Source organism: Podarcis bocagei (assembly GCF_964188305.1).
Source record: "Podarcis bocagei genome assembly, chromosome: 2".
NCBI lineage: Eukaryota > Metazoa > Chordata > Lepidosauria > Squamata > Lacertidae > Podarcis > Podarcis bocagei.
Window position 1 is genome coordinate 23,345,651 of NC_138126.1, and position 27,500 is coordinate 23,373,150.

Below are 27,500 nucleotides of genomic sequence, written 5' to 3' on the forward strand. Positions count from 1 at the left end.
TGGAAATCGAGGCAGGCTATTGTAGCATGAAGCAGTAGCTGGAGTGATACAGCAGTAGCTGTCCTGTTTGCCTTTAGGTGACAGTTCTTGAAGCCAGCGACCGCGTGGGGGGGACGAGTGGAGACGTATCGAAATGAGCAAGAAGGCTGGTATGCAGATCTGGGGCCCATGCATTTGCCTCAGGTACACAGGTGAGACGGGAGGTTACCACATGCCTTCCACTTCATCTGCTGAGCATGCATAAATCCCGCCTTGCTCATCCGTGATGGCTCTTTCCACGGACACGTGTCCTATTGCGCTTGGCTGTATGGGAGACAAAAGAGCTGTTGGCCTGTTGCCACGAGGAAGGAAGTGTATGCGGAGTTGAAGACAATGTATGACTTCTTGGATGTAGCCCACTAGTTGGAGAAAATCTTGGCTGCGAGGCCTACGCAGTTTGTTTTATGTGAACGGGACAGAGCTGATGGGAGGAGGCGGCGGCAGGACCTCTTCTGGGAACACTCATTATTCCTCCCTTCCCCAGGGTGGCAAACATAGCTCACCTCCCTTTTGCCCCATGATGCACCTGTGAAGAAGATAAAGTTGAGAGATAGTGACTATTTGGTGGTTTTTTAATAATATTTTTTATTAATTTTAACATATAAATTATAAAATGTACCACAAAACTTATCACTCATACAATATTTTTGGACTTCCATCAGCACCTCTGATGATCCACCGTTTTAACCACTTCTTATGCATTTCTTAACTTTATATTGCCTTTACATCTCTTAACAAATCATCCTCCCCCTTGTCCATTTTTACAATACTTCTAATAATTCTCCTCACAAAACTTCTTGCAACCCTACAAGTGTCGTCTGTTCTTCACAATTACTTTTCAAATAGTCCCTAAATTTACTCCAGTCTTCCGTGAATTTCTGGTCTCGCCGGTTTCGAATCCTTCCTGTTAGTTTATCTAATTCTGCATAGTCCATTAACTTCATCCTCCATTCTTCAATCAACTGTAACGTTTCTTGCTTCCATTTTTGGGCCAATAATATTCTTGCTATTCCTGTTATTGCATATAAAAAGAGCTTACATTCCTTTCTATTTATATCACTCCCCACAATGCCCAATAGAAATGCTTCTGGTTTCTTTATAAATGTATATTTCAACATTTTTTTCAACTCATTATATATCATCTCCCAGAAGCATTTCACCTTTTTACATTCCCACCACATGTGATAAAATGTTCCCTCTTTTTCTTTACATTTCCAACATTTATTACTGACTTTATACATTTTTGCTAACTTAACAGGTGTAATATACCATCTATACATCATTTTCATCACATTTTCTTTTAGGACATTGCATGCAGTAAATTTTAAAACTTCCTTCCATAATTTCACCCAATCAGCTGTATATTATACCCAAAATCTTTGGCCCAGTGAATCATAACCGACTTAACCTCTTCGTCCTTCAAATGCCATTCAAGCAGCAATTTATACATTTTAGACAGAATTTTTGCATCATTACTTAATATCTCTAATTCAAACTTTGATCCACTTTCATCAAATCCTTTTTCTTTAGAGTCCTGTTTAAACATTTCGTTGACCGGGCGATAATGTAACCAATCATTAACATATTCTTTAATTTCTTCATATGGTTTCAGTTTCCATTTACTTCCTTCCATATATATTAACTTCCCATATGTTATCCATTTCCCACTCATATTGACCTTTTGTACATTCATTGCTTCTAATGGAGATAACCAATGTGGTGTTTTTCGTTCCAATAGGTTTTTTATACCTATCCCAGGTTTCTATTAGAGATCTTCGAAATATACGGCTTCCAAATCCTTTATGGACTTTTGTCTTATTATACCATAAATATGCGTGCCACCCAAATCTATTGTCATAACCTTCTAAATCCAGCAATTCAGTATTTTCTAATTTCATCCATTCCTTCAACCAACAGAGGAAAGATGCTTCATAATATAATTTCAAATCTGGCAGGGCGAAGCTTCCTCTTTCCTTAGTATCTGTTAGTAACTTAAACTGAATTCTCAGCTTCTTTCCCTGCCAGATATACCTTTGAAATTGTTTTTTGCCAATCTTTAAAAATTGCTGCCCCTTTGATTATTGGAGTTGTCTGAAACAAGAATAACATCTTAGGTAGCACATTCATCTTAATAGCTAAAATCCTTCCCCAAAATGATAACTTCATCCTTCCCCATATTTCTAAGTCTCTTTTAACAGTATTCCACACTGGTGTATAATTATTTTGAAAAAGATCAATATTTTTAGAAGTTAACCAAATTCCCAGAGAGATAGTGACTATTTGTAAGCGCTGGGCAATGGGAAGCTGCCCAGAGTGGCTGGAGCAACCCAGTCAGATAGGTGTGGCACAATAATAATAATAGTAATAATTACTACTACTACTACAACAACTAGGTGTTTAGGAAGTGCTCTGCACAGGGCTTACCAAACCTTTTTTGCTATCTCTCCCCACCCCCAGTCTGTTTATATATTCATTATATACAGTGCTTTTTTCTGGGGGGATGCAGGGGGACGCATAGCCCTAAACATTTTGTGAATCTAGGTTTGGCCTCATTGAGAGGCAGTATTTCAATACAAGTAGGAAAATGAGAGTACCCCTAAACATTTTTTTATATATGATTATATATATATAATTATATATGATCTGTTATATATGATTATATATTTTGTTATATATGATTATATATGATCTGTTCCAGTAACAAGAAGCCGAAAGCACCAGCCTGAAGATGACGAGTGAGACCTCGTCGAAACGTCGCCTAGACACCCCAACTCTTACACGGGAAGACACCCGAAGACACCAAAACCTGCATTCCTGTACCCGTGAAAATCTACGAAAGCATATATATATATATATATATATATATATATATATATATATATATGGACACGGGTAGCGCTGTGAGTTAAACCACAGAGCCTAGGACTTGCCGATCAGAAGATCAGCGGTTTGGGGTGAGCTGCCGTTGTTCGGTCCCTGCTCCTGCCAACCTAGCAATTCGAAAGCACGTCAAAGTGCAAGTAGATAAATAGGTACCACTCTGGCGGGAAGGTAAACGGCGTTTCCGTGTGCTGCTCTGGTTCGCCAGAAGCGGCTTAGTCATGCTGCCCACATGACCCGGAAGCTGTACGCCGGCTCCCTCGGCCAATAAAGCGAGATGAGCACCGCAACCACAGAGCCGGCCACGACTAGACCTAATGGTCAGGGGTCCCTTTACATATATATATATATATATATATATATATATATATATATATATATGGTGGCAGGTGGGTGATTAATATTCTGCAGCCTTTGAAATGTGCTTGTGTGCTCCTGTTTTGACTAATTATATGTGCTTTTATCTTGTGAACCGCCCTGAGATGAAGAGCGGTACAGTCATTCCTTGGATCTCGAACACCTTGGCTCCCAAACGATCGAAACCCGGAAGTGAGTGTTCTGGTTTTCGAATGATTTTCAGAAGCCTAACGTCTGGCTCGGCTTCTGATTGGCTGCAGGGCCGTCCTGCAGCCAATCAGAAGCCACACTTTGGTTTCCGAACATTTTGGAAGTCAAACAGACTTCTGGAATGGATTCCGTTCGACCTCCAAGGTACGGCTGCATATTAACCTAGTAAATAATAATAACATAATAATCATCTCTGCGTCTGACTGTGGAAGCACAGCATATCCATCATGGCCAGTAGCAATTGCTAGGCTTGTCCTCCATGTGTTGATCTAACCCTCTTTTAAAGGCCTCCAAGTTGGTGGGCAACACTGCCTCTTGGAAGAGCAAATTCCACTCTTTTGACTATGCACTGTCCCCTTCTCATGCCCCAGGATCGTCCGCGCATATGTCAGAAAGTTTGACCTGAGTCTGACGGAATTCTTTCCGGAGGATGAGAATGCCTGGTATTTGATTGACAACATCAGGAAGCGAGTCAGGGAGGTGAAGAGGAACCCCCGCCTCTTGAATTACACTGTGTATCCCTCAGAAGAAGGCAAAACCGCTGATCAGCTGTATACGGAGTCCCTACGTCAGGTTGGGATGCATTTCTGTTTCTTTTAATTGGGAAAACCACCTGTGTCCTGTCCCAAATATTAGACCGTAGAGGTGGAAAGAACCAAAAGCCCATCTAGCCAAAACACCCTCCTAAAATATATTGTAGAGTTGGGAAAGGTAAAACGACCAAGCGACTGGAGCAACTCCTCTATGAGGGAAGGTTACTATATTGGGGGATACATATTTTTACAAAGTGGAAGTATGAGGATATTTAAGATTATGTGATGCTAAATATTATGTGTGGTATACAGAAAGTGGGTGGGGTTTTTTCTCCCTTTTTCATAACACTAGAAGTTGGGGACATCCATTTAAGCTGAAGGTTAGAGAATTTGGGACGGATAAAAGAAAGCACCTCTTCAGGCAGCACATCACATTGTAGTAATCATCATCATCATCATCATCTGTTACCTTTACCCTGCCCATCTGGCCAGGCCTCCCCAGACACTCTGGGTTGCTCCCAACAGAATATTAAAAACATGATAAAACATCAGTATACCTATGGGAATGTCTCCACCCGCATCACTCAGCCCAGATACTGAGGTCCAGCTCCAAGGGCCTTCTGGCAGTTCCCTCACTATGAAAAGTTACAGGGAACCAGACAGAGGGCCTTCCAGGTAGTGGCACCTGCCCTGTGGAACACTCTCTGATCAGCTGTCAAGGTGATAAAGAACTAAACAACTTTGAGAAGACATCTGAAGGCAGCCCTGTATGGAGAATTTTTAAATGTTCGATGTTGTGTTATGTTGTTTTATCTGTTGGAAGCCACCCAGATATTATCATCATCATCGCCACCACCACAGTTTGGCTTTTGTTTTAACAAACATCAGGTGTGAGCTAAATTGGTAAATATGTCATGTCATTTACAAGCAGAATCTTCACTGGGGAGAAACAGCTAGTTGGGAAAAAGCAATCACGACTATACTTAGGATTCAAGAAATGTCCCGTAAGTATTTTGAGGACACTCCAATTTTGTTTTGAAACCTTTAATGATGCTGTCATTAAACACCCCTCCCATGCCATTGCTAAATCTTATCTGACAGCACCAATTTATTTCTCCTGTTGTAATATATAACTGGTAGGCAGTTTGCAGCTAATGCACCCAAGGTTCAACCACTTGACCGTTGAATGTGTTTCTTCTGCTATATACACTTCACACTTGGCCAGTCTTGGGAGAGGCTTGTAAACAGCTAAGAACATCAGAAGAGCTTGCTGGATCAGGCCAATGCCCCATCTAGCCCAGCCAGTGTGGTGTAGTGGTTAAGAGCGGTAGTCTCGTAATCTGGTGAACCAGGTTCGCATCTCCGCTCCTCCACATGCAGCTGCTGGGTGACCTTGGGCCAGTCACACTTCTCTGAAGTCTCTCAGCCCCACTCACCTCACTGAGTGTTTATTGTGGGGGAGGAAGGGAAAGGAGATTGTTAGCTGTTTGGAGACTCCTTTGGGTAGTGATAAAGCAGGATATCAAATCCAAACTACTACTACTACTACTACTACTACTACTATTCTTCTTCTTCTTCTTCTTCTTCTTCTTCTTCTTCTTCTTCTTCTTCTTCTTCTTCTTCTTCTTCTTCCCCCCAGCAGCCACCCAGGTGCAAGCATAGGAGCACTCTTATGGCAGCACATCACATTGTAGCAATCATCATCATCATCATCTATTACTTATACCCTGCCCATCTGGTCGGGCCTCCCCAGCCACTCTGGGCGGCTCCCAACAGAATATTAAAAACATGATAAAACATCAGATATTAAAAACTTCCCTTTCTAAAAGTCAGATAGTTGTTTATTTCCTTGACATCTGGTGGGAGGCCGTTCCACAGGGCAGGCGCCACTACCAAGAAAGCCCTCTGCCTGGTTCCCTGTAACTTCACTTCTCGCAGTGAGGGAACTGCCAGAAGGCCCTCGGAGCTGGACCTCACTATCCGGGCTGAACGATGGGGGTGGAGACGCTCCTTCAGGTATACTGGGCCAAGGCCATTTAGGGGCTTTAAAGGTCAGCACCAACGCTTCGAATTGTGCTCGGAAACGTACTAGGAACCAATGTAGGTAAACTATGAAATGCATTCTGATTTTTTCTTTATGGTCATCCCAGGTTGAAGAAGAGCTGAAGAGGACAAACTGTAGCTACGTGCTAGATAAATATGACACCTTCTCAACCAAGGTAAAAAGAACGATTCTTCCCCCCACCTTTTTCCCCCCTTTTCATTCTTTGGATGTTACCATGGCCTTTGGCTAGCGCAATAAAACCCAATAAGTTAACAAAACTAGCTAAAGCAATGCCCCAAACTTGCAAAGTGTTTTTACTGAAACTTCATTGGCGCACTTCTGTTATATTATAGTAGTTACCCAGCTTCCTAGGTATCCCACCTAGATATCCTGGGGAGGGGGGGCACATGAAGAAGGGCCTCAGGTGATCATTGCAGGGTCCAGGTTGGTTCCTATGGGGAGAGGCAGCCCTTGATCCTTTGCAGTCCTGAGCCATTTAAGGTTTTATAGGTCAGAGCCTGCACTTTGAACTGGACCCAGAAACTCATGGGCAGCCAGTGCAGTCAGATAAAGGATAAAGTACACTATGCTCTAACCGTCTCGCCCTGGTGAGCAACCTGGTGGTCAAATTTTGCACCAGCAAAATTTTCCCAACTGTCTTCAGAGGCAGCCCCATGCACAACGTGTTGCAGTAATCTAACCTTCAGGTTACCAGAGTATAGACAGCAAAAGTTAGTCTATCCCTGTCCTGATTAGGGGAGCAGCGGGGCCACCAGCCAGAAATGATGGAAGGCACTCCATGCTGCTGAGGCCACCTGAGCCTCAAGCAGGGCCGGACTTACGTTTGATGAGGCCCTGAGCTCGTGAAGGTAATGGGGCCCTTTATATGTCCAGCTGTCCTTTGTCCATAACAAATTTGTGTTGAATATATGATATGCGGTAATTTATGGACCTAATAGGTATCTAAAGCCATTTGCACATAACAAAATATGTATTTTATCAAAGTAACTGTTGAACTGAAACACAATTGAGAAGTATATTAATAGTGAAATTCAATTAAGAAGAAGTATATTAATAGTGAAATAATTATTAAGCTCTAATTTAAAGTGATTTTTTATTCATAACAAACTTAATAAAGCAAGCCCATTGGCATTTGGCAATAATAAACGTTTTATTTTATTTGTTTTTTATCTTGTAGTTTGGAAATGTACATCCAGGGGTTTTTTCCCCCTTTAAAATTTTTTGGGATCCCCAAGAGAGTAGGGCCATAAGTTATAGCTTGTTTAGCTTATATGTAAACTGGCCTCAAGCGACAGCAAAGGATCCAGAAGAACTCCCAAGCTACATACTCGCTCCTTCCAAAGAAGTATAATCCCATCAAGAGCAGGCCACTTCCCTCCCATCCATCCAGTCCAGGGAATCACCCACTACTAGTGCCTTAGTCCTATCTGGACTGAGCTTCAGTGTATTGGCTCTCATCCAGTTCCATGACAGAGGCAAGACAACAGTCCAGCACATCCACTGCCTCACCTACAGATGTAAAGGAGAAGCAGAAGGGTTTATGAGCCCTAAGGCAGGCATAGGCAAACTCGCCCCTCCAGATGTTTTGGGACTACAATTCCCATCATCCCTGACCACTGGGCCTGTTAGCTAGGGATGATGGGAGTTGTAGGCCCAAAACATCTGGAGGGGCGAGTTTGCCTATGCCTGACCTAAGACTATACAGATATGTTTACTCACCTGGGACTGAGAGCAAGCCTCACCTAACTCAGGGAGATAGACATATAGAGGACTGCACTGTAACTTTTTGCAGAATCCAATTCCTTGCTTTCCAGAAGAGTCAAATCCCAAAGCCTGAGAACTTCAGGATGTCTCGTGTACTAGATTCCAAATTCAGTTGTTGCTTGGCGGTGTGTTTGCTTAAGCATCTTTGTTGAGTGCTATCCTTAAAAGTGGTTCTTCCCCACCCCTCCCATAACAGCAATATTTAATCAAAGTAGCAAAGCTGAGTCGTGGAGCTGTCGAAATGATTGGGGACTTGCTCAGTGAAGATGCTGGCTATTTCGAGTCATTCATTGAAAGTATGAGAGATGCAGTGATCTTCTCTTCTGGAAAGAGGTAAGCGGAAATACGCATTGCAAGGAAATACGGAGGATTTATTCTTGCAGAGGTTCTGCCTCCCCAACAATAGGCCTCGCCAACAAAAGGGCTACCTCCTCAACAAAAGGCCTGCCCCACCCCCAACAAAACTCCTGGCTACGCCCGTGGCCATTATTACATATCTTTAGGCACCAAGCAAAAACATTCCTCTTTATTCAGGCCTTCAGCCATTAAATAAATACAGTGGTACCTCGGGTTAAGTACTTAATTCATTCTGGAGGTCTGTTCTTAACCTGAAACTGTTCTTAACCTGAAGCGCCACTTTAGCTAATGGGGCCTCCTGCTGCTGCCACGCCACCAGAGCACGATTTCTGTTCTCATCCTGAAGCAAAGTTCTTAACCTGAAGCACTATTTCTGGGTTAGCGGAGTCTGTAACCTGAAGCATATGTAACCTGAGGTAGCACTGTAATCTGCTCTTCTTCAGACTAGATAGCCTTTTGGTTCATTTCTAAAACTAGGACTGAAGGAACGTCTCGGGACCTCAATACCTTATAATGCCTCTCCCCATACGAACTGACCCGGACCCTGAGCTTGTAATCCGAGACCTTTCTCTATGTCCCCCGTCCCCCCAAGAGGTTCGGAGGATGGCAACACAAGAACTGGCCTTTTCTGTGGTGGCTCCCCGTCTGTGGAATGCTCTCCTGGTGCCATTATCATGGGTGTAGCTAAGGGGGGCCGGGGGGCAGCACCCCCCCATAAATAAAAATCTATAAAAATGTATAGCAAGCCGAGGTTCTGCCTCCCCAACAATAGGCCTCGCCAACAAAAGGGCTACCTCCTCAACAAAAGGCCTGCCCCACCCCCAACAAAAATCCTGGCTATGCCCATGGCCATTATTACATATCTTTAGGCACCAAGCAAAAACATTCCTCTTTATTCAGGCCTTCAGCCATTAAATCGATGCCCTGTTAAAGGGGTGGGCGGACTGTTATTATGATTATTTTATCAGGCAGTCCCGTATTATGCTCTGCATTTTATTATTTTGTTCTTAATGTTGTACACCACCCAGGGATCTTTGAATAATGGTTGGTATATAAATCAAATTGATGATGATAGATTAGATAGATAGATGATAGATAGATAGATGGATGGATGATAGATAAAATATGCTCCCTCTCCCTACAACAAAGTCAACATAAAGATGTAAGAGTCCAGCCGGCTCTTGTGAAAGTTCCATCTAGACCAGAGGCCTATGGGAAGCCTGCAAGCTGGACCTAAGCTCAATAGCCCCTCTCCCCACTTGTGATACCCAGCATGCATAGAATCATAGATTGCAGATTTGGAAGGGACCCTGAGGAACATCTAGTCCAACCCCCTGCAGTGCAGGAATGCGCAGCCATCCCTTAAGGGGATTGAACCTGCAACCTTAGAATTATCAGCACCGGACTTCCGGGTCAAGCGCCATCGACTAATGGCGGATTCCCTATGAGCTCCGGAGGGAATCGGCTCCGTAGAGGACGGGTCTTGCCGCGGCGGCGACGCGGGGACCCTCAGAAACCACAGGCGCTGAAGCCTGTGGACTTGGTGACTTGGCGGGCACCATTTGCATCACACACTAACCAGCTGAGCTATCCCCTTGGATAATATGCAGTGGTACCTTGGTTCTCAAATGCCTTAGTACTCAAACAACTTGGAACCAAAACACTGCAAACCTGGAAGTAAGTGTTCCCGTTTGCGAACTTTTTTCAGAAACCAAATGTGCTCCGTTTTGAGTGTTACGCTTCCGTTTTGAGTGTTATGCTTCCGTTTTGAGTGCCAGGCTGAGGTCTGTCTGTTTTTACTATTTATTTTGCGTTTTTGTGGCTCTTTTTTTGTTTTTGTGACTGTGTGGAACCCAGTTCAATGCTGATTCATTAATTGATTGTGTAACGGCAGCACATTGATTATTGTTTCATTTTATGGATCAGTGGTCTCGTTAGATAGTAAAATTCATGTCAAATTGCTCTTTTAGGGGTTGTTTTTAAAAGTCTGGAATGGATTAATCCATTTTTCATTACTTTTTCTGGCAAAGTGTGCCCTGGTTTTGGAACGTTTTGGTTTTGGAACGGACTTCCAGAATGGATTAAGTCTGAGAACTAAGGTACCATTGTTTCCACAATTAATAAAAGCCATTGAATACCTTCCATAAACTTATCTAATCCTCTTTCAAAGTCATCTGACTTGGTGGCCATCTCCACATTAACTCTGTGCTGTGTTCAGAAATGCTTTCTTTTGTCTGTGTTGAACCGAGCAACAACTGAGCAATGCACAACAGCAGTTCCCAGTGCAGCTGAAGAGGGCTCTTCCATCTCCTATCCCAGGCTTCCTCAAACTTGGCCCTCCAGAAGTTTTGAGACTATAATTCCCATCATCCCTGACCACTGGGTCCTGCTAGCTAGGGATCATGGGAGTTGTAGGCCTAAAACACCTGGAGGGCAGAGTTTGAGGAAGCTTGTCCTATCCGTTCATCTACATTCGGTTTTGTTTTGTTTTTTGCAGGTTTCATCAAATCATAGGAGGCTTTGATCACCTGCCAACAGCCATTTACAGAAACATTTCAAAAAGGGTGCAATTATGTAGCAAAGTGGTCAGGATGGAGCAGGCAGGCGAGAGCGTCACCGCGGTTTATCAAACCGCCAACAAAGCACTGCGCAGCGTGACAGCCGACTACGCCGTGGTCACCTCCACCGCCAAGGCCACGAGGCGCATCCATTTTGAGCCGCCCCTGTCGCGTGACAAAAGCCACGCCTTGCGGTCCATCCACTACAGGAGTGCCACCAAAGTCTTCCTCGCTTGCACCGAGAAGTTCTGGGAAGCTGACGGGATCCGCGGTGGGAAGTCCACAACTGATCGCCCGGCCCGATTCGTCTACTACGTCAGTCAAAACTTTTCCGGCAACGTTGGGGTTGTCTTGGCTAGCTATGTCTACAGTGACGACTCCAGTTTCTTTCATGCCCTCAGCCATGATGACATCATTAGCATCATCCTGGAAGACCTTTCCGCCATCCACCGGCTACCCAAGGATTACATCAAGGCTGCGTGCCAGTCATGTGTAATAAAGAGGTGGAGCTTGGATAAGTATTCCATGGCTGGCTTTGCTGCCTTCACCCCTTACCAGTTTGTCGATTACAGCGAACCTCTCAAGGCGCCAGAAGGCAGGATCTATTTTGCTGGGGAACACACTACCCAAGTCCACGGCTGGCTGGACTCCGCAATCATGTCAGGGCTGAGGGCAGCAAGAGACATCAACCTCGCATTTGAGAAGCAGCATTTTTTGAATCGGGACAAGTCAAAACATTGCTATGAGTTTCGGGAGAAGGAAGTAGGCTGTATGCGAGATCTTTTCTAACCGCTGGATCCAGGAAGTTGATGGATTATGCAGAACTGACTAATCTGACAAACAAGCTACAGGACAAGGATAACTGTGACTTTAAAGATGAATGGGAACCCTTTACAAAGTATTTGAAGACACAACAAAGCAAACTGGGCTCCTTGGCTGGTTTTGAATAAACATTCACAAACTTTTTGTTGATAATAATCAGCTAAATAGTTTGAGGATCTATACAACTGTGTAACATGCAGAAAACAGCATTTCTAGAGAAATCAAAGACTGGAACTGAGGGAAGTCGAGGGGTGGGGGTGGGTGGGTTCTGTGGGAGGAGGGAGGGGAGGGAGGAAAAATGGGGGGGAATAAGGATGATATGTTTCTGGATAATATGTTTTGTTTTAATTTTGAATAAAAAGTTATATATATATATATATATATATATATATATATATATATATATATGCCAGGATAATGGGCCATTAAGAGAACAAAGGAAAAGGAGGCTCTGAGCAAGACAGAAAATGTGAAGAACAACAACCACCACCACCACCAAAGCCAGAGTTTTTCAAGTAATGTGACCTAGAAGTATGCTGTAGAGAGTCATAGAATCATAGAGTTGGAAGAGACCACAAGGGCCATCAAGTCCAACCCCCTGCCAAGCAGGAAACACCATCAGAGCACTCCTGACATATGGTTGTCAAGCCTCTGCTTAAAGACCTCCAAAGAAGGAGACTCCACCACACTCCTTGGCAGCAAATTCCACTGTCGAACAGCTCTTACTGTCAGAGCAAGTCGGAGCAAGGCTTGAAAGCAAGGTTTGATTTCTGTTTGAATCCAAGGCTACGGCTATGAAAGAAACAAGACCCTCTTAGGGTGTCAATGTTGTGAGCCCCTCTGTGGTATAGATCTGCAAATAAACCATAGATTATGAAGACACCACCGTCTCTGCTGTGCCTCATTCCAAAAGGAAACACAAGCCCTGTAATCTCTGGGTTCTTGGGGTGGTGTGCAACAAAATCTAACAGCATTTCTAGATGCCAGACAAAAATGCAAAAGAAAATTAAAAATCATGACCCAGTGCCAGTAGTACCATGTTGTTGTTTTTCCATTCTGTACCCTATATCTTTTCCTTCTTTTCCCGGTTATACTGTGGAGGGGAAACCCGATGGACAGCAAGGCTGGAATTTATAATACAGGGATGCAGAGTGGGGAAATTTACATTTCTCCACATAGAAGGAACTGAAATGGGAAGAATATAGAATTTTGAAAAGATTTCTTCATTTATTTTGCCAGCACCATCTTCACTCATTTTTCTTGTGTAGTTACAGTGCAATTGGAAGTAATTAATCTTTCAATAAAATAAAAAATAAAAAGCTTTTTTTTCAGACCATAAGCAATTAATGTTATTTCTGGGATATTTCCCCCCATTTCATTTTTATGCTATTTCCTTATTTTTGAAGGAAGATATTTTGATGTCTTTAAAAAAATCTGAAAAAAGTGAGAGATTTCCAGGGGTCTGGGTAAAAGGTGGATCTACACGGATCCTCATGGATCCTCCACTTTTTTTAATAAATAACTCCAATAAATGCAGTGTCAAATCACACCTGGAAGGCACGCCTACAAACTGGACTATAAAAAACGTGTATCCAACACTTTCCCGCGCTGCAGCACCACTAAAACATGGATCCGAGGCATGGATCCTCATGAATTCATATGATTTTTATATTGAAGCAAAATAAAAACGCCATGATACTGTAGACCACAACTTAGTCTGTAGGCAGAACCAAAAAAATCACGCATCCACTGATTCGTGGTGCCGCAATGGATCCTCATGATTTTTGCACTAGATCAGCTCAAACTCACTGTCAAATTACACATCATGTCCAGGGGCACAGCATCCACCACAAAAATCACGAATCCACTCCTGCCTGGCCATACCGTGGCCCAAAAAATGTGGTTTTGAAGAACGGATCCTCATGGATCCTCACGCTTTTTGCATTGGGCCACCCCAAACTCACTGTCAAATCACACATCATGTCCAGTGGCACAGCCTGCACCACAAAAAGCTCGGATCCACGGCTTCCTAGTCATGCCGTGGCCCAAAAACGTGGTTTTGAAGCACGAATCCTCATGGATCCTCATGCTTTTTGCACTAGATCAGCCCAAAGTCACCGACAAATCACACATCATGGCCATGGGCACAGCTTGCAGCACAAAAAATTAGGATCCACGGCTTCCTGGCCATACCGTGGCCCAAAAACGTGGTTTCGAAGCACGGATCCTCATGCTTTTTGCATTGGGCCACCCCTAAATCACCATCAAATCACACATCATAGCTAGGGGCACAGCCTGCAACACAAAAATCATGAGTTGCACTACAAAAATCACAAAAATGCCCTTACCTGCACTGCTAATGTCACCACTGGAACATTATTATTAGAGCCGATAGCAGAATATATGACTATATATTGTACCAAGATATGGTTCATCTTCAAGAAGAGATCAAATACATGTCAAAGTATTAAAGAGGAGAAAAAATATGAAACTGCTTACATACTGTCAACTAATATCCAGATTCAAGAAACACTGTATGGCAAACATTTAAATTGGTGAAAAGACAGAATTTGAGTCCATCATAACAGAGTTCTACCTTCTGAGTAAAATTTATAAACTATTACTCAAATATGACACCGAGCCCGAACAAGCAAAACCTTGTATGACAAAATGGATGCAAAAATTTTAAGAGCAGTTCACAGTGGAACAATGAGAACAATTATGAATAAAGGAATAAAATTTACTGCAAGTTAAGCCCTAAAAGAAAATTGGTACAGTGTAACCTCGGGTTGCAGACATAACCCGTGACTGAGGCATGTCCGCAACCCACAGCGTTCGCATCCTTAAGCGCCACGTCTGCACAGGCACCGGCGCAATTTGGCGCTTCTGCGCATGGGCGAGCGGCGAAACCCAGAAGTCACCCATTCCGGTACTTCCAGGTTTCCCGCGGTCCGCAACCCAAAAACACGTAACCTGAAGCGGCCGTAACATGAAGTAGGACTGTACAAAAATTTTCTTTCAATGGTATATAACTTTGAAAAATATACAGAAGATGAATAATGCAATGAATGGACATTGCTGGAAATGTGATAGACCTTAAGGAATCTTCTTCCATTTATGGTGGACCTGTGAAAAGACCAGAAAGTTTGGGAGGAAAGTTCATTTCGAAATGAAAAAATGTAAAAAAAAACCCTCCCTAAATTTGCATTGGACCCCAAAACTATGCTGTTGAGAATGACTCCTTCAGCACCTGTATTGTGAAATCATCAGTGGAACTATTTAGTTATATGACCACAGCAGTCAGAGTGGTGTTGGCCAACATATGGAAATCTGACATATGTCCTGAAATAGATGCATGGAAAGTGAAACTATCAGAATATGCAGTAATGGCAAAACTCGCCAATTTAGTAAATAATTGACTCATCTTTATAATTTGTATACAACTTAACAGAACTGTAACAAAATGAACATCTGTAAGGATTTGTATAATAGACCTTAGTTACAAAAATATTTCCTGTTTAAAAATAGAAGCTTTGTGTGTATATGATAAAGAAAAAAATATATAGTAGAAGAAATCTTGTCTGTCTGATCTAGAAATGAAATCATATTTTAAAATAATTCTTGCTTTAGTTTTTTATAATCATATATGGTATTTCTCCAATAGCAAACTACGTAGAATTGGAAATAATATTTAGTACACTAATACACTAACCTTTGTTTAACTCTTGATAAATGTCAGCTTGCTGAGTTATTTTGTACGATTGTGATTCAATGTTATATTTGCGCTCAACAAGGGAAACCCACATGACCTGAAGGTGTTGCTGTGCAATGCTAGGTCAATGATTCTTAAGACCACTGCCATCCATGACTTGATCGTGGATGGAGGATTTGACCTGGCATGTGTAACAGAGACTTGATTGGATGAAGCAGATGGTCCTGTCCTAGCTGCTGCTTGTCCACCAGGTTTCTCTTACGCACAGCAACCCAGGTCATGTGGGCGGGGAGGGGGGTTTGCAGTGATTTTTAGGAAGTCACTAGCTTGCATCAGGCGTCCTACTGGGAAGACCCAGTTCTCTGAGTGCATGTTCTGCAAGTTGGGCAATAGGGGCAGTACAGGATTCTTTTTGGTGTACTGACCTCCCCACTGCACCAAGGATTCCCTGCCCAAGCTGCTTCAGGTCATGACAGATGTTCTCCTTGAGATACCTACTTTGGTTGTCCTTGAAGAGATTTCACCCCTCCCATATCCAAGAATCCGCTGATGTTCTCTGCTGATTCTCCAGAGAGGAGGGGGCGGTTTCTGCTCTCTACTTATTCCGCTCCAGCCTCACATCAGAGAGAGAGAGAGAGAGAGAGAGAGAGAGAGAGAGAGAGAGAGAGACTGAGTGTTAGAGAGAGATCATGTGTATAGATAAGGTTGCTGCTAAGAGCAGCTGCAGACAGTGCAGTTCAGCATTTTCGTTTAGACCTCATTTAGCTCTGTACATAGTTATGTATTATAGTTGTAGATAGAATAAAAGAAGATATTCTACAGAGCTGCTCTCTGAGTCGTTTATGCACGGCTATACTCTGCTATACTCTGCTGTGCGACGACTGTCTTCTTGCTGGAGTGAATCCGGTGCTCACAACTCTAAGATGTGAGTCCACAGCACTTTGACCTGTTCCTGTGTAGAAGGTGGTCTCTGGAAGTGCTACCCAGCTCGCCTAGCCCAGTCGGGGCTGAAGTGGATGAGTCCAGTCGGTGGCACAGGCTCAAGGGCGATGCTGACACATACCCCCCCCCCCGAAAAAGCACTGGATGGACACATCAGCTGATGTTTAGGTCTGAAGAGACAATAGGAATGAAACAATTTCCTGGGGTATATTCCTGGTTTCCTGAAATGCACTGGGTTAGCATGTTCTTTCAAGAGCAATGATAACATACAGATAGCTAATGTATCAAAATCCAGAAAATACTTTCTCCATCATGGACCCCATTTTCAATACAGGAGAGATCCTACTAACCTTCTTAGGCAGCTGTATTTGTTATTGAGATCATCTATATTAATTGTTCTGAGCCATAGAAAGTGCTATATAAAACCTAGCTGTTGTCTAATAAAATATAATTCTAGAACAATATTTTGGGAGACAGTTATTGAAATGTATTTTACAATCTCCAGGGTTGGGTTGGCAAATTCTATTTTTTGTGGAAATGGGGGGCAGGGTTTGGATTTTTATTTATTTTTCATATATGTATGAAATAAAATAGCGAGTCTTAATCTGTTTTGAGCCTATTGTTTTCAAATGTCTTACATTTTTGCTAAGTTTTCCTAAGGATAATATTATTATTTTTATCTTTATTTGTAAAAGACTTTGAGGTGTTTTTGTGTTGCTGTTTTTTAAACTATCAAGGGGTGCATAACTTTTATGAAATAATAAAATAAAATACTTGTTTCTAGACCGCCCTCCCTCCATAGCTGTCAACTTTTCCCTTTTTTTAAGGGAAATTCCCTTATTCCAAATAAGATTCCTCGCAAGAAAAGGGAAAAGTTGACAGCTATGCCTACCTCCCGTGGGAGCCTGGGGTACTTTACATTTGTTTTTGTTTTTGTTGTTTAGTCATTTAGTCGTGTCCGACTCTTCGTGACCCCATGGACCAGAGCACCCCAGGCACTCCTGTCTTCCACTGCCTCCCGCAGTTTGGTCAAACTCATGCTGGTAGCTTCAAGAACACTGTCCCACCATCTCGCCCTCTGTCGTCCCCTTCTCCTTGTGCCCTCCATCTTTCCCAGCATCAGGGTCTTTTCCAGGGAGTCTTCTCTTCTCATGAGGTGGCCAAAGTACTGGAGCCTCAGCTTCAGGATCTGTCCTTCCAGTGAGCACTCAGGGCTGGTTTCCTTCAGAATGGATAGGTTTGATCTTCTTGCAGTCCATGGGACTCTCAAGAGTCTCCTCCAGCACCAGAATTCAAAAGCTTCAATTCTTCGGCGATCAGTCTTCTTTATGGTCCAGCTCTCACTTCCATACATCACTACTGGGAAAACCATAGCTTTAACTATACAGACCTTTGTTGGCAAGGTGATGTCTCTGCTTTTTAAGATGCTGTCTAGGTTTGTCATTGCTTTTCTCCCAAGAAGCAGGCGTCTTTTAATTTCGTGGCTGCTGTCACCATCTGCAGTGATCATGGAGCCCAAGAAAGTAAAATCTTTCACTGCCTCAGTCACAGAAATGACAACTACTGTGGGACCTCGAGTTACAAATGCCTCAGGTTACAAACGCTTCAGGATACAGACTCCTCTGAGTAGGGCTGCAGTCTCCTTACACACCAAGATTTTCGAACGCCACCCTGCGCGCTGGATGCTCTCCATGAGGCTTCTTCCGCGATTGGCTGAATGCGGGACCAATCGGAGGCTTCCATTACATTCCAGAGGCGCTACCTGGGTTCGCTCCTTTGCTGGGGCAAGTCCTACGGCGCCTGCGCATTTCGTCCTCGTGGGGCTGATGGCGAGAAGCAAGTGACCACTTGCAAGATGCATCTGCAGGCAGCGCTGGGCAAGACCTGAAGACTCTGGAGATCCTCTGATCGTAGGATCGCGCTGAGTTTTAGCAGAATCATCGTGGGCACGTGTCTGCTTAGAAGACCTGCTAAGCCCCTCAGGGTGAAGTAGGACTTGACTCCCACCTAAGTGTGCAAGAATTGCAACCTTAGCTCTGTCGGGGAATCAAAATTAGGAAAATTGGCTAGTGAGACCATTTTCCCCAAGGAGGGTGGAAAAAAAACTTTCTCTCCCCACCCGACCCTATGTAAAAGAAATAAAGTGCCGGGTTCTTCGCATCCGTCCACAAAGGAGGCATCCCGCAGTGCAGACGTAAAATTAGATGCTTGCAGAAGTTGCACGAGAAGCGCCGGCGCTTCCTTATCTTTATTCGGAAGAGGGTTTTTTAAAGTGCTCAGGTTTTCTGCAGAAGGCAATTTCTCTAGGTAGAAGGGAAACGTCAATGGAGAACCATCGGACATGCAGATGAATTTATTCGAGAAGGAGGCACGCTATGCACAGAACTGAAGGCTTCCTTGTATTACGAACTGCAGAAGGAAATAGTACTGATAATAGCTAGCTTTCTGACAAACCTACCACAACTTCCCTGGTGGTCTAGTGGTTAGGATTCGGCGCTCTCACCGCCGCGGCCCGGGTTCGATTCCCGGTCAGGGAACACTTCTTTTGAAAAGATTTGCCTTCAAATTCAACTGGATAAACCTTTCGCAAGGTGTGCAATATGCTTGGAAACAGGTTACTTTTGCTTTCAAAAGCCTTGCGTTGGAATGCTCCATTGTAAGTCGTTTAATGAAATAATCCATATTAAATGGGGGGGGGGATATATGCAGAAACTTCCTGTGTGATTTAACATAATTTTGATATTAGTTCAGTGCTGGAAATCTGTCTCACTTTTTTCCAGATTTTTTTTTAAAATTTCTTCCTTCAAAAGTAAGGAAATAACATAAAAACGAAATGGGGAGGGGGGATATCCCAGAAATAACATTAATTGCTTATGGTCTGCAAAAAAGGCTTTTTATTTTTTTATTTATTGAAAGATTAATTACTTCCCATTGTACTGTAACTACACAAGAAGAAATGAGTGAAGATGGTGCTGGCAAAATAAATGAACAAATCTTTTCAAAATTCCATATTCCTCCCATTTCAGTTCCTTCTATGTGGAGAAATGTAAATTTCCCCACTCTGCATCCCTGTACTGTATTATAAATTCCAGCCTTGCTGTCCATCAGGTTTCCCCTTCACAGTATAACCGGGAAAGGAAGGAAAAGATATAGGGTACAGAATGGAATAACAACAACATGGTACTACTGGCACTGGGTCATGATTTTTAATTTTCTTTGGCATTTTTGTCTGCCATCTAGAAATGCTGTTAGATTTTGTTGCACACCACCCCAAGAACCCAGAGATTCCAGGAGTTTGAGGCTTTGTGTTTCCTTTTGGAATGAGGCACAGCAGAGACGGTGGTGTCTTCATAATCTATGGTTTATTTGCAGATCTATACTATGGAGGGGCTCACAACATTGACACCCAAAGAGGATCTTGTTTCTTTCATAGCCGTAGCCTTGGATTCAAAGAGAAATCAAGCCTTGCTTTCAAGCCTTGCTCCGACTCTCTCCAGAGTTCTTCTAGGTCACATCACTTGAAAAACTCTGGCTTTGGTTGTTGTTGTTGTTCTACACATTTTCTGTCTTGCTCAAAGCCCCCCTTGTTCTCCTAATGACCCATTACCCTGGCTTATATTTTAACACCTCCTGGATCCAGCGGTTAGATTAGAAGGATCTCGCACACAGCCTACTTCCTTCTCCCCAAACTCACAGCAATATTTTGACTTGTTCCGATTCAAAACTCCTGTATGTCAAGATACAGTGGTACCTCGGGTTAAGTACTTAGTTCGTTCTGGAGGTCCATTCTTAACCTGAAACTGTTCTTAACCTGAAGCACCACTTTAGCTAATGGGGCCTCCTGCTGCCGCCGGAGCCCGATTTCTGTTCTTATCCTGAAGCAAAGTTCTTAACCTGAAGCACTATTTCTGGGTTAGCAGAGTGTGTAACCTGAAGCATATGTAACCTGAAGCGTATGTAACCCGAGGTACCACTGTATTCCTTCAAATAATCTTTTCTCCTTTTGCAGAGTGCCTGTTTAAAGTTCGTCTTTGTTATTTGGCTGGTTCCTGGGCAACCACTTCCCAGATGCGAAGTTGATTTCTCTTGCTGCCCTCAGCCCTGACATGATTGCGGAGTCCAGCCAGCCGTGGAGTTTGGTAGTGTGTTCCCCAGCAAAATGGATCCTGCCTTCTGGCTCCTCAAGAGGTTCGCTGTAATCGACAAACTGGTAGGGAGTGAAGGCAGCAAAGCCAGCCATGGAATATTTATCCAAGCTCCATCTCTTTATTACGGATGACTGGCACACAGACTGGATGTACCCCTTGGGCAGCTGGTGGATGGCAGACAGGTCATCCAGGGTGATGCTAATGATGTCATCATGGCTGAGGGCCTGAAAGAAACGGGAGTCGTCACTGTGGACGTAGCTAGCCAAGACAACCCCAATGCCGCCGGAAAAGTTTTGAGTGAGGTAGTAGACGAATCGGGCCGGGCGATCAGTTGTGGACTTCCCACCGCGGATCCCGTCAGCTTCCCAGAAATTCTCTGCGCAAGCGAGGAAGACTTTGGTGACGCTCCTGTAGTGGATGGACCGCAAGGCGTGGCTTTTGTTACGTGACAGGGGCGGCTCAAAATGGATGCGCCTCGTGGCCTTGGCGGTGGAGGTGACCACAGCGTAATCGGCCGTCACGCTGAACAGTGCTTTGTTGGCGGTTTGATAAACCGCGGTGACGCTCTCGCCTGCCTGCTCCATCCTGACCACACTAGTACCGAAACGCACCCTTTCTGAAATGCTTCTGTAAATGGCTATTGGCAGCTGATCAAAGCCTCCTGTGATTTGATCAAACCTGCAAAAAAAACCACACAAACAAATGCAGATGAATGGATGCAGATGAAGAGCCTACTGTCGTGTGTTGCTCAGTTGCTGCTCAGTTCAGCACACACAAAAGGAAGCATTTATGAACCCAGAACATAGTTAACACTCTGGAATTCGCTCCGACAAGGTGTGGAGATGGCCACCAACTCAGATGACTTTGAAAGAGGATTAGACAAGTTCACGGAAGATAATCAACGGCTTTTAGTTATTGTGGATATATTATCCAAGGGGATAGCTCACTTGGTTAGAATGTGGTGCTGAAAACGCCAAGGTTACAGGTTTGATCCCCGCATGGGACAGCGGCATGTTTCTGCACTGCAGGGGGTTGGACTAGATGTTCCTCAGGGTCCCTTCCAACTCTGCAATCTATGATTCTATGCATGCTGGGTATCACAAGTGGGGAGAGGGGCTACTGAGCTTAGGTCTGGCTTGCAGGCTTCCCATAGGCATCTGGTCTAGATGGAACTTTCACAAGAGCCTGCTGGACTCTTACATCATTATGTTGACTTTGTTGTAGGGAGAGGGAGCATATGTTATTTGTTTATTTATCTATCATCAATTTGATTTACAGTGGTACCTCGGGATACATACGCTTCAGGTTACAGACTCCGTTAACCCAGAAATAGTACCTCGGGTTAAGAACTTTGCTTCAGGATGAGAACGGAAATCGTGCTCTGGCAGCACAACGGCAGCAGGAGGCCCCGTTAGCTAAAGTGGTGCTTCAGGTTAAGAACAGTTTCGGGTTAAGAACGGACCTCCGGAACGAATTAAGTACTTAACCCGAGGTACCACTGTATATACCAACCATTATTCAAAGATCCCGGAGCGGTGTACAACATTAAGAACAACATTTACAACATTAAGAACAAAATAATAAAATGCAGAGCATAATACGGGACTGCATAATAAAATAATCATAATAACAGTCCACCCACCCCTTTAACAAATCATCGATTATTTAATGGCTAAAGGCCTGAATAAAGAGGAATGTTTTTGCTTGGTGCCTAAAGATATGTAATAATGGCCACGGGCATAGCCAGGATTTTTGTTGGCGTGGGGAGGCAGAACCCCAGCTTGCTATCCATTTTTATAGATTTTTATTTACTGGTGGGGTGCTGCCCCCCCCCCCTTAGCTACACCCATGATAATGGCACCAGGAGAGCATTCTACAGACGGGGAGCCACCACAGAAAAGGCCTGTTATTGTGTTGCCATCATCCAAACCTCCTGGGGGGGACGGGGGACATAGAGAAAGGCCTCGGATTACAAGCTCAGGGTCCGGGGTCAGTTCGTATGGGGAGAGGCATTCCTAAGGTATTGTGGTCCCAAGATGTTCCTACAGTCCTAGTTTTGGAAATGAACCAAAATGCAATCTCATCTGAAGAAGAGCAGATTATTTACTTCAGCAAGAATAAATCCTCCCTATTTCCTTGCAATGCGTATTTCCGCTTACCTCTTTCCAGAAGAGAAGATCATTTCACCTCTCATACTTTCAATGAACGACTGGTAATAGCCAGCATCTTCATTGAGCAAGTCCCCAATCATTTCGACAGCTCCACGACTCAGCTTCGCTACTTTGATTAAATATTGCTGTTATGGGAGGGGTGGGGAAGAACCACTTTTAAGGATAGCACTCAACAAAGATGCTTAAGCAAACACACCACCAAGCAACAACTGAATTTGGAATCTAGTACACGAGACATCCTGAAGTTCTCAGGCTCTGGGATTTGACTCTTCTGGAAAGCAAGAAATTGGATTCTGCAAAAAGTTACAGTGCAGTCCTCTATATGTCTATCTCACTGAGTTCGATGAGGCTTGCTCTCAGTCCCAGGTGAGTAAACATATCTGTATAGTCTTAGGTCAGGCATAGGCAAACTCGCCCCTCCAGATGTTTTGGGACTACAACTCCCATCATCCCTAGCTAACAGGACCAGTGGTCAGGGATGATGGGAATTGTAGTCTCAAAACATCTGGAGGGGCGGGTTTGCCTATGCCTGCCTTAGGGCTCATCCACCCTTCTGCTTCTCCTTTACATCTGTAGGTGAGGCAGTGGATGTGATGGATGCCTTATGAGGAACGGCTAAGGGAGCTGGGCATGTTTAGCCTGGAGAAGAGGAGGTTAAGGGGTGATATGATAGCCATGTTCAAATATATAAAAGGATGTCACATAGAGGAGGGAGAAAGGTTGTTTTCTGCTGCTCCAGAGAAGCGGACACGGAGCAATGGATCCAAACTACAAGAAAGAAGATTCCACCTAAACATTAGGAAGAACTTCCTGACAGTAAGAGCTGTTCGACAGTGGAATTTGCTGCCAAGGAGTGTGGTGGAGTCTCCTTCTTTGGAGGTCTTTAAGCAGAGGCTTGACAACCATATGTCAGGAGTGCTCTGATGGTGTTTCCTGCTTGGCAGGGGGTTGGACTCGATGGCCCTTGTGGTCTCTTCCAACTCTATAATTCTATGATTCTATGATTCTATGATTCTATGACCGTTGTCTTGCCTCTGTCATGGAACTGGATGAGAGCCAATACACTGAAGCTCAGTCCAGATAGGACTAAGGCACTAGTAGTGGGTGATTCCCTGGACTGGATGGATGGGAGGGAGGTGGCCTGCTCTTGATGGGATTATACTTCTTTGGAAGGAGCGGGTATGTAGCTTGGGAGTAAAGTGGATCGTCGGGTTAAGAACTTAATTCGTTCTGGAGGTCCGTTCTTAACCTGAAACTGTTCTTAACCTGAGGTACCACTTGGAAATTCTTCTGGTTCCTTTGCTGTCGCTTGAGGCCAGTGCCGGATTTATGTATAAGCTAAACAAGCTATAATTTATGGCCCCACTCTCTTGGGGGCCCCCAAAAAATTAAAGGGGGGGAAACCTGGATGTACATTTCCAAACTACAAGATAAAAAACAAATAAAATAAATGTTTATTATTGCCAAATGCCAATGGGCTTGCATTATTAAGTTTGTTATGAATAAAAAATCACTTTAAATTAGAGCTTAATAATTATTTCACTATTAATATACTTCTTCTTAATTGAATTTCACTATTAATATACTTCTCAATTGTAATTCAGTTCAACAGTTACTTTGATAAAATGCATATTTTGTTATGTGCAAATGGCTTTAGATACCTATTAGGTCCATAAATTACCACATAGTATATATTCAACACAAATTTATTGTTGACAAAGGTCAGCTGGACGTATAAAGGGCCCCATTACCTTCAGGAGCTTAGTGCCTCATCAAACGTAAATCCGACCCTGCTTGAGGCTCAGGTGGCCTCAGCAGCATGCAGTGCCTTCCATCATTTCTGGCTGGTGGCCCCACTGCTCCCCTAATCAGGACAGGGATAGACTAACTTCTGCTGTCTATACTCTGGTAACCTCAAGGTTAGATTACTGCAACACGTTGTGCATGGGGCTGCCTCTGAAGACAGTTGGGAAAATTTTGCTGGTGCAGAATTTGACCGCCAGGTTGCTCACCAGGGCGAGACAGTTAGAGCATAGTGTATTTTATCCTTTATCTGACTGCACTGCCTGCCCATGAGTTTCTGGGTCCAGTTCAAAGTTCTGGCTCTGACCTATAAAACCTTAAATGGCTCAGGACTGCAAAGGGTCAAGGGCTGCCTCTCCCCATAGGAACCAACCTGGACCCTGCAATGATCACCTGAGGCCCTTCTTCATGTGCCCCCCCTCCCCAGGATATCTAGGTGGGATACCTAGGAAGCTGGGTAACTACTATAGGCTTGTGTAATATTCTAATAATATAACAGAAGTGCGCCAATGAAGTTTCAGTAAAAACACTTTGCACTTTGCAAGTTTGGGGCATTGCTTTAGCTAGTTTTGTTAACTTATTGGGTTTTATTGCGCTAGCCAAAGGCCATGGTAACATCCAAAGAACAAAAAGAAAAGAAAAGAAAAGAAAAGGGGGGGAATCATTCTTTTTTACCTTGGTTGAGAAGGTGTCATATTTACCCAGCACGTAGCTACAGTTTGTCCTCTTCACCTCTTCTTCAACCTGGTATGACCATAAAGAAAAAGTCAGAATGCATATCATAGTTTACCTACATTGGCTCCCAGTACGTTTCCGAGCACAATTCTAAGTGTTGGTGCTGATCTTTAAAGCCCCCAAATGGCCTCGGCCCAGTATACCTGAAGGAGCATCTCCACCCCCATCGTTCAGCCCAGACACTGAGGTCCAGCTCCGAGGGCCTTCTGGCGGTTCCCTCGCTGCGAGAAGCCAAGTTACAGGGAACCAGGCAGAGGGTCTTCTCAGTAGTGGCACCCACCCTGTGGAACGCCCTCCCACCAGATGTCAAGGAAATCAACAACTATCTGACTTTTAGAAGACATCTGAAGGCAGCCCCGTTCAGGGAAGTTTTTAATAGCTGATGTTTTATCATGTTTTTAATATTCTGTTGGGAGCCGCCCAGAGTGGCTGGGGAGACCCGACCAGATGGGCAGGGTATAAGTAATAGATGATGATGATGATGATGATGATGATTACTACAATGTGATGTGCTGCCTGAGGAGGTGCTTTCTTTTGTCCGTCCCAAATCCTCTAAGCTTCAGCTTAACTGGATATCCCCAACTTCTAGTGTTATGAAAAAGGGAGAAAAAACCCCACCCACTTTCTGTATACCATGCATAATATTTAGCATCACATAATCTTAAATATTCTCATGCCTCCACTTAGTAAAAATAAATAAATCCCCCAATATAGTAACCTTCCCTCATAGAGGATCTACAATTTATTTTAGGAGGGTGTGTCGGCTAGACTTGCTTTTGGTTCTTTCCACCTCTACGGTCTTAATATTTGGAACAGGACACAGAAGGTTTTCCCAATTAAAAGAAGCACCAAAAGTATCCCAACCCGATGGAGCGATTCCTCATACAGCTGACCAGCAGTTTTGCCTTCTTCCGAGGGATCCACAGTGTAATTCAAGAGGCTGGGGTTCCTCTTAACCTCCCCGACTCGCTTCCTGATGTTGTCAATCAAATACCAGGCATTCTCATCCTCTGGAAAGAATTCCGTCAGACTCAGGCCAAACTTTCTGACATATTCGCGGACAATCCTGGGGCATGAGAAGGGGACAGTGCATAGTCAAAAGAGTGGAATTTGCTCTTCCAAGAGGCAGTGTTGCCCACCAACTTGGAGGCCTTTAAAAGAGGGTTAGATCAACACATGGAGGACAAGGCTAGCAATTGCTACTGGCTATGATGGATTGCCGAAGAATTGATGCTTTTGAATTATGGTGCTGGAGGAGACTCTTGAGAGTCCCACGGACTACAAGAAGATCGAACCTCTCCATTCTGAAGAAAATCAGCCCTGAGTGCTCACTGGAAGGACAGATCCTGAAGCTGAGGCTCCAATACTTTGGCCACCTCATGAGAAGAGAAGACTCCCTGGAAAAGAACCTGATGTTGGGAAAGTTGGAGGGCACAAAGGAGAAGGGGACCACAGAGGACGAGATGGTTGGACAATGTTCTCAAAACTACCAGCATGAGTTTGACCAAACTACGGGAGGCAGTGGAAGACAGAAGTGCCTGGCGTGCTCTGGTCCAGGGGGTCACGAAGAGTCAGACATGACTAAACAACAACAACAACATGATGGATATGCTGTGCTTCCATGGTCAGACGCAGCGATGATTATTATGTTGTTATTATTTACTAGGTTAATATACAGTCATACCTTGGAAGTCAAACAGAATCCATTCCGGAAGTCCGTTTGACTTCAAAACGTTCAGAAACCAAAGTGCGGCTTCTGACTGGCTGCAAGAAGCTCCTGCAGCCAATCGGAAGCCATGTCGGACGTTAGGCTTCCGAAAATCGTTCGAAAACCGGAACACTCACTTCCAGGTTTCAATCTTTTGGGAGCCGATTTGTTTTGACTGTACCGCTCTTCATCTCAGGAGAGTTCACAAGATAAAAGCACATATAATTAGTCAAAACAGGAGCACACAAGCACATTTCAAAGGCTGCAGAATATTAATCATCCACCTGCCGCCACCATATATATATATATAATCAGTGATTTTTTTTCTAAAGAAAGTGTTTAGGGGTACTCTCATTTTCCTACTTGTATTGAAATACTGCCCCTCAGTGAGGCCAAACTTAGATTCACAAAATGTTTAGGACTAAAGCACTGGATACAGTGGTACCTCGGGTTAAGTACTTAATTCATTCCAGAGGTCTGTTCTTAACCTGAAACTGTTTTTAACCTGAAGCACCACTTTAGCTAATGGGGTCTCCTGCTGCCGCCACACCACCGGAGCATGATTTTTGTTCTCATCCTGAAGCAAAGTTCTTAACCTGAAGCACTATTTCTGGGTTAGCGGAGTCTGTAACCTGAAGCGTATGCAAACCTGAAGCATATCTAACCCGAGGTACCACTGTACAATGAATATATAAA

General features: G+C 43.8%; 3 protein-coding genes across 5 annotated transcripts in view; 1 reads left to right on the forward strand and 2 right to left on the reverse strand.

Moving 5' to 3' along the window:
* LOC308580657 (L-amino-acid oxidase BmooLAAO-I-like) overlaps positions 1-11,836 on the forward strand; it is a 21,058-nt gene extending 9,222 nt beyond the window's left edge. Inside the window, 6 exon segments of the mRNA XM_081182627.1 lie at positions 78-107; positions 109-191; positions 3,858-4,059; positions 6,170-6,238; positions 8,045-8,181; positions 10,703-11,836. Coding sequence (XP_081038753.1) covers positions 78-107; positions 109-191; positions 3,858-4,059; positions 6,170-6,238; positions 8,045-8,181; positions 10,703-11,552 — 1,371 coding nt within the window. The 3' untranslated portion in view covers positions 11,553-11,836.
* LOC308581470 (olfactory receptor 2T27-like) overlaps positions 1-27,500 on the reverse strand; it is a gene marked incomplete at its 3' end in the record, with an annotated part of 241,324 nt that overhangs the window by 140,646 nt on the left and 73,178 nt on the right. The window lies entirely within an intron of this gene.
* LOC308580683 (L-amino-acid oxidase-like) overlaps positions 1-27,500 on the reverse strand; it is a 55,357-nt gene that overhangs the window by 15,387 nt on the left and 12,470 nt on the right. For 2 of the 3 annotated variants that reach the window (XM_081182696.1, XM_081182697.1), the window contains exons 4-7: positions 25,961-26,162; positions 25,037-25,105; positions 22,547-22,683; positions 19,424-21,065 (exon numbers count right to left, since the gene is read on the reverse strand). In XM_081182696.1, coding sequence (XP_081038822.1) covers positions 20,258-21,065; positions 22,547-22,683; positions 25,037-25,105; positions 25,961-26,162 — 1,216 coding nt within the window. In that variant the 3' untranslated portion in view covers positions 19,424-20,257. Of the gene's footprint in view, positions 1-19,423; positions 21,066-22,546; positions 22,684-25,036; positions 25,106-25,960; positions 26,163-27,500 lie in introns of those variants that run through there. The other variant, XR_014004840.1, reaches the window with a different exon arrangement.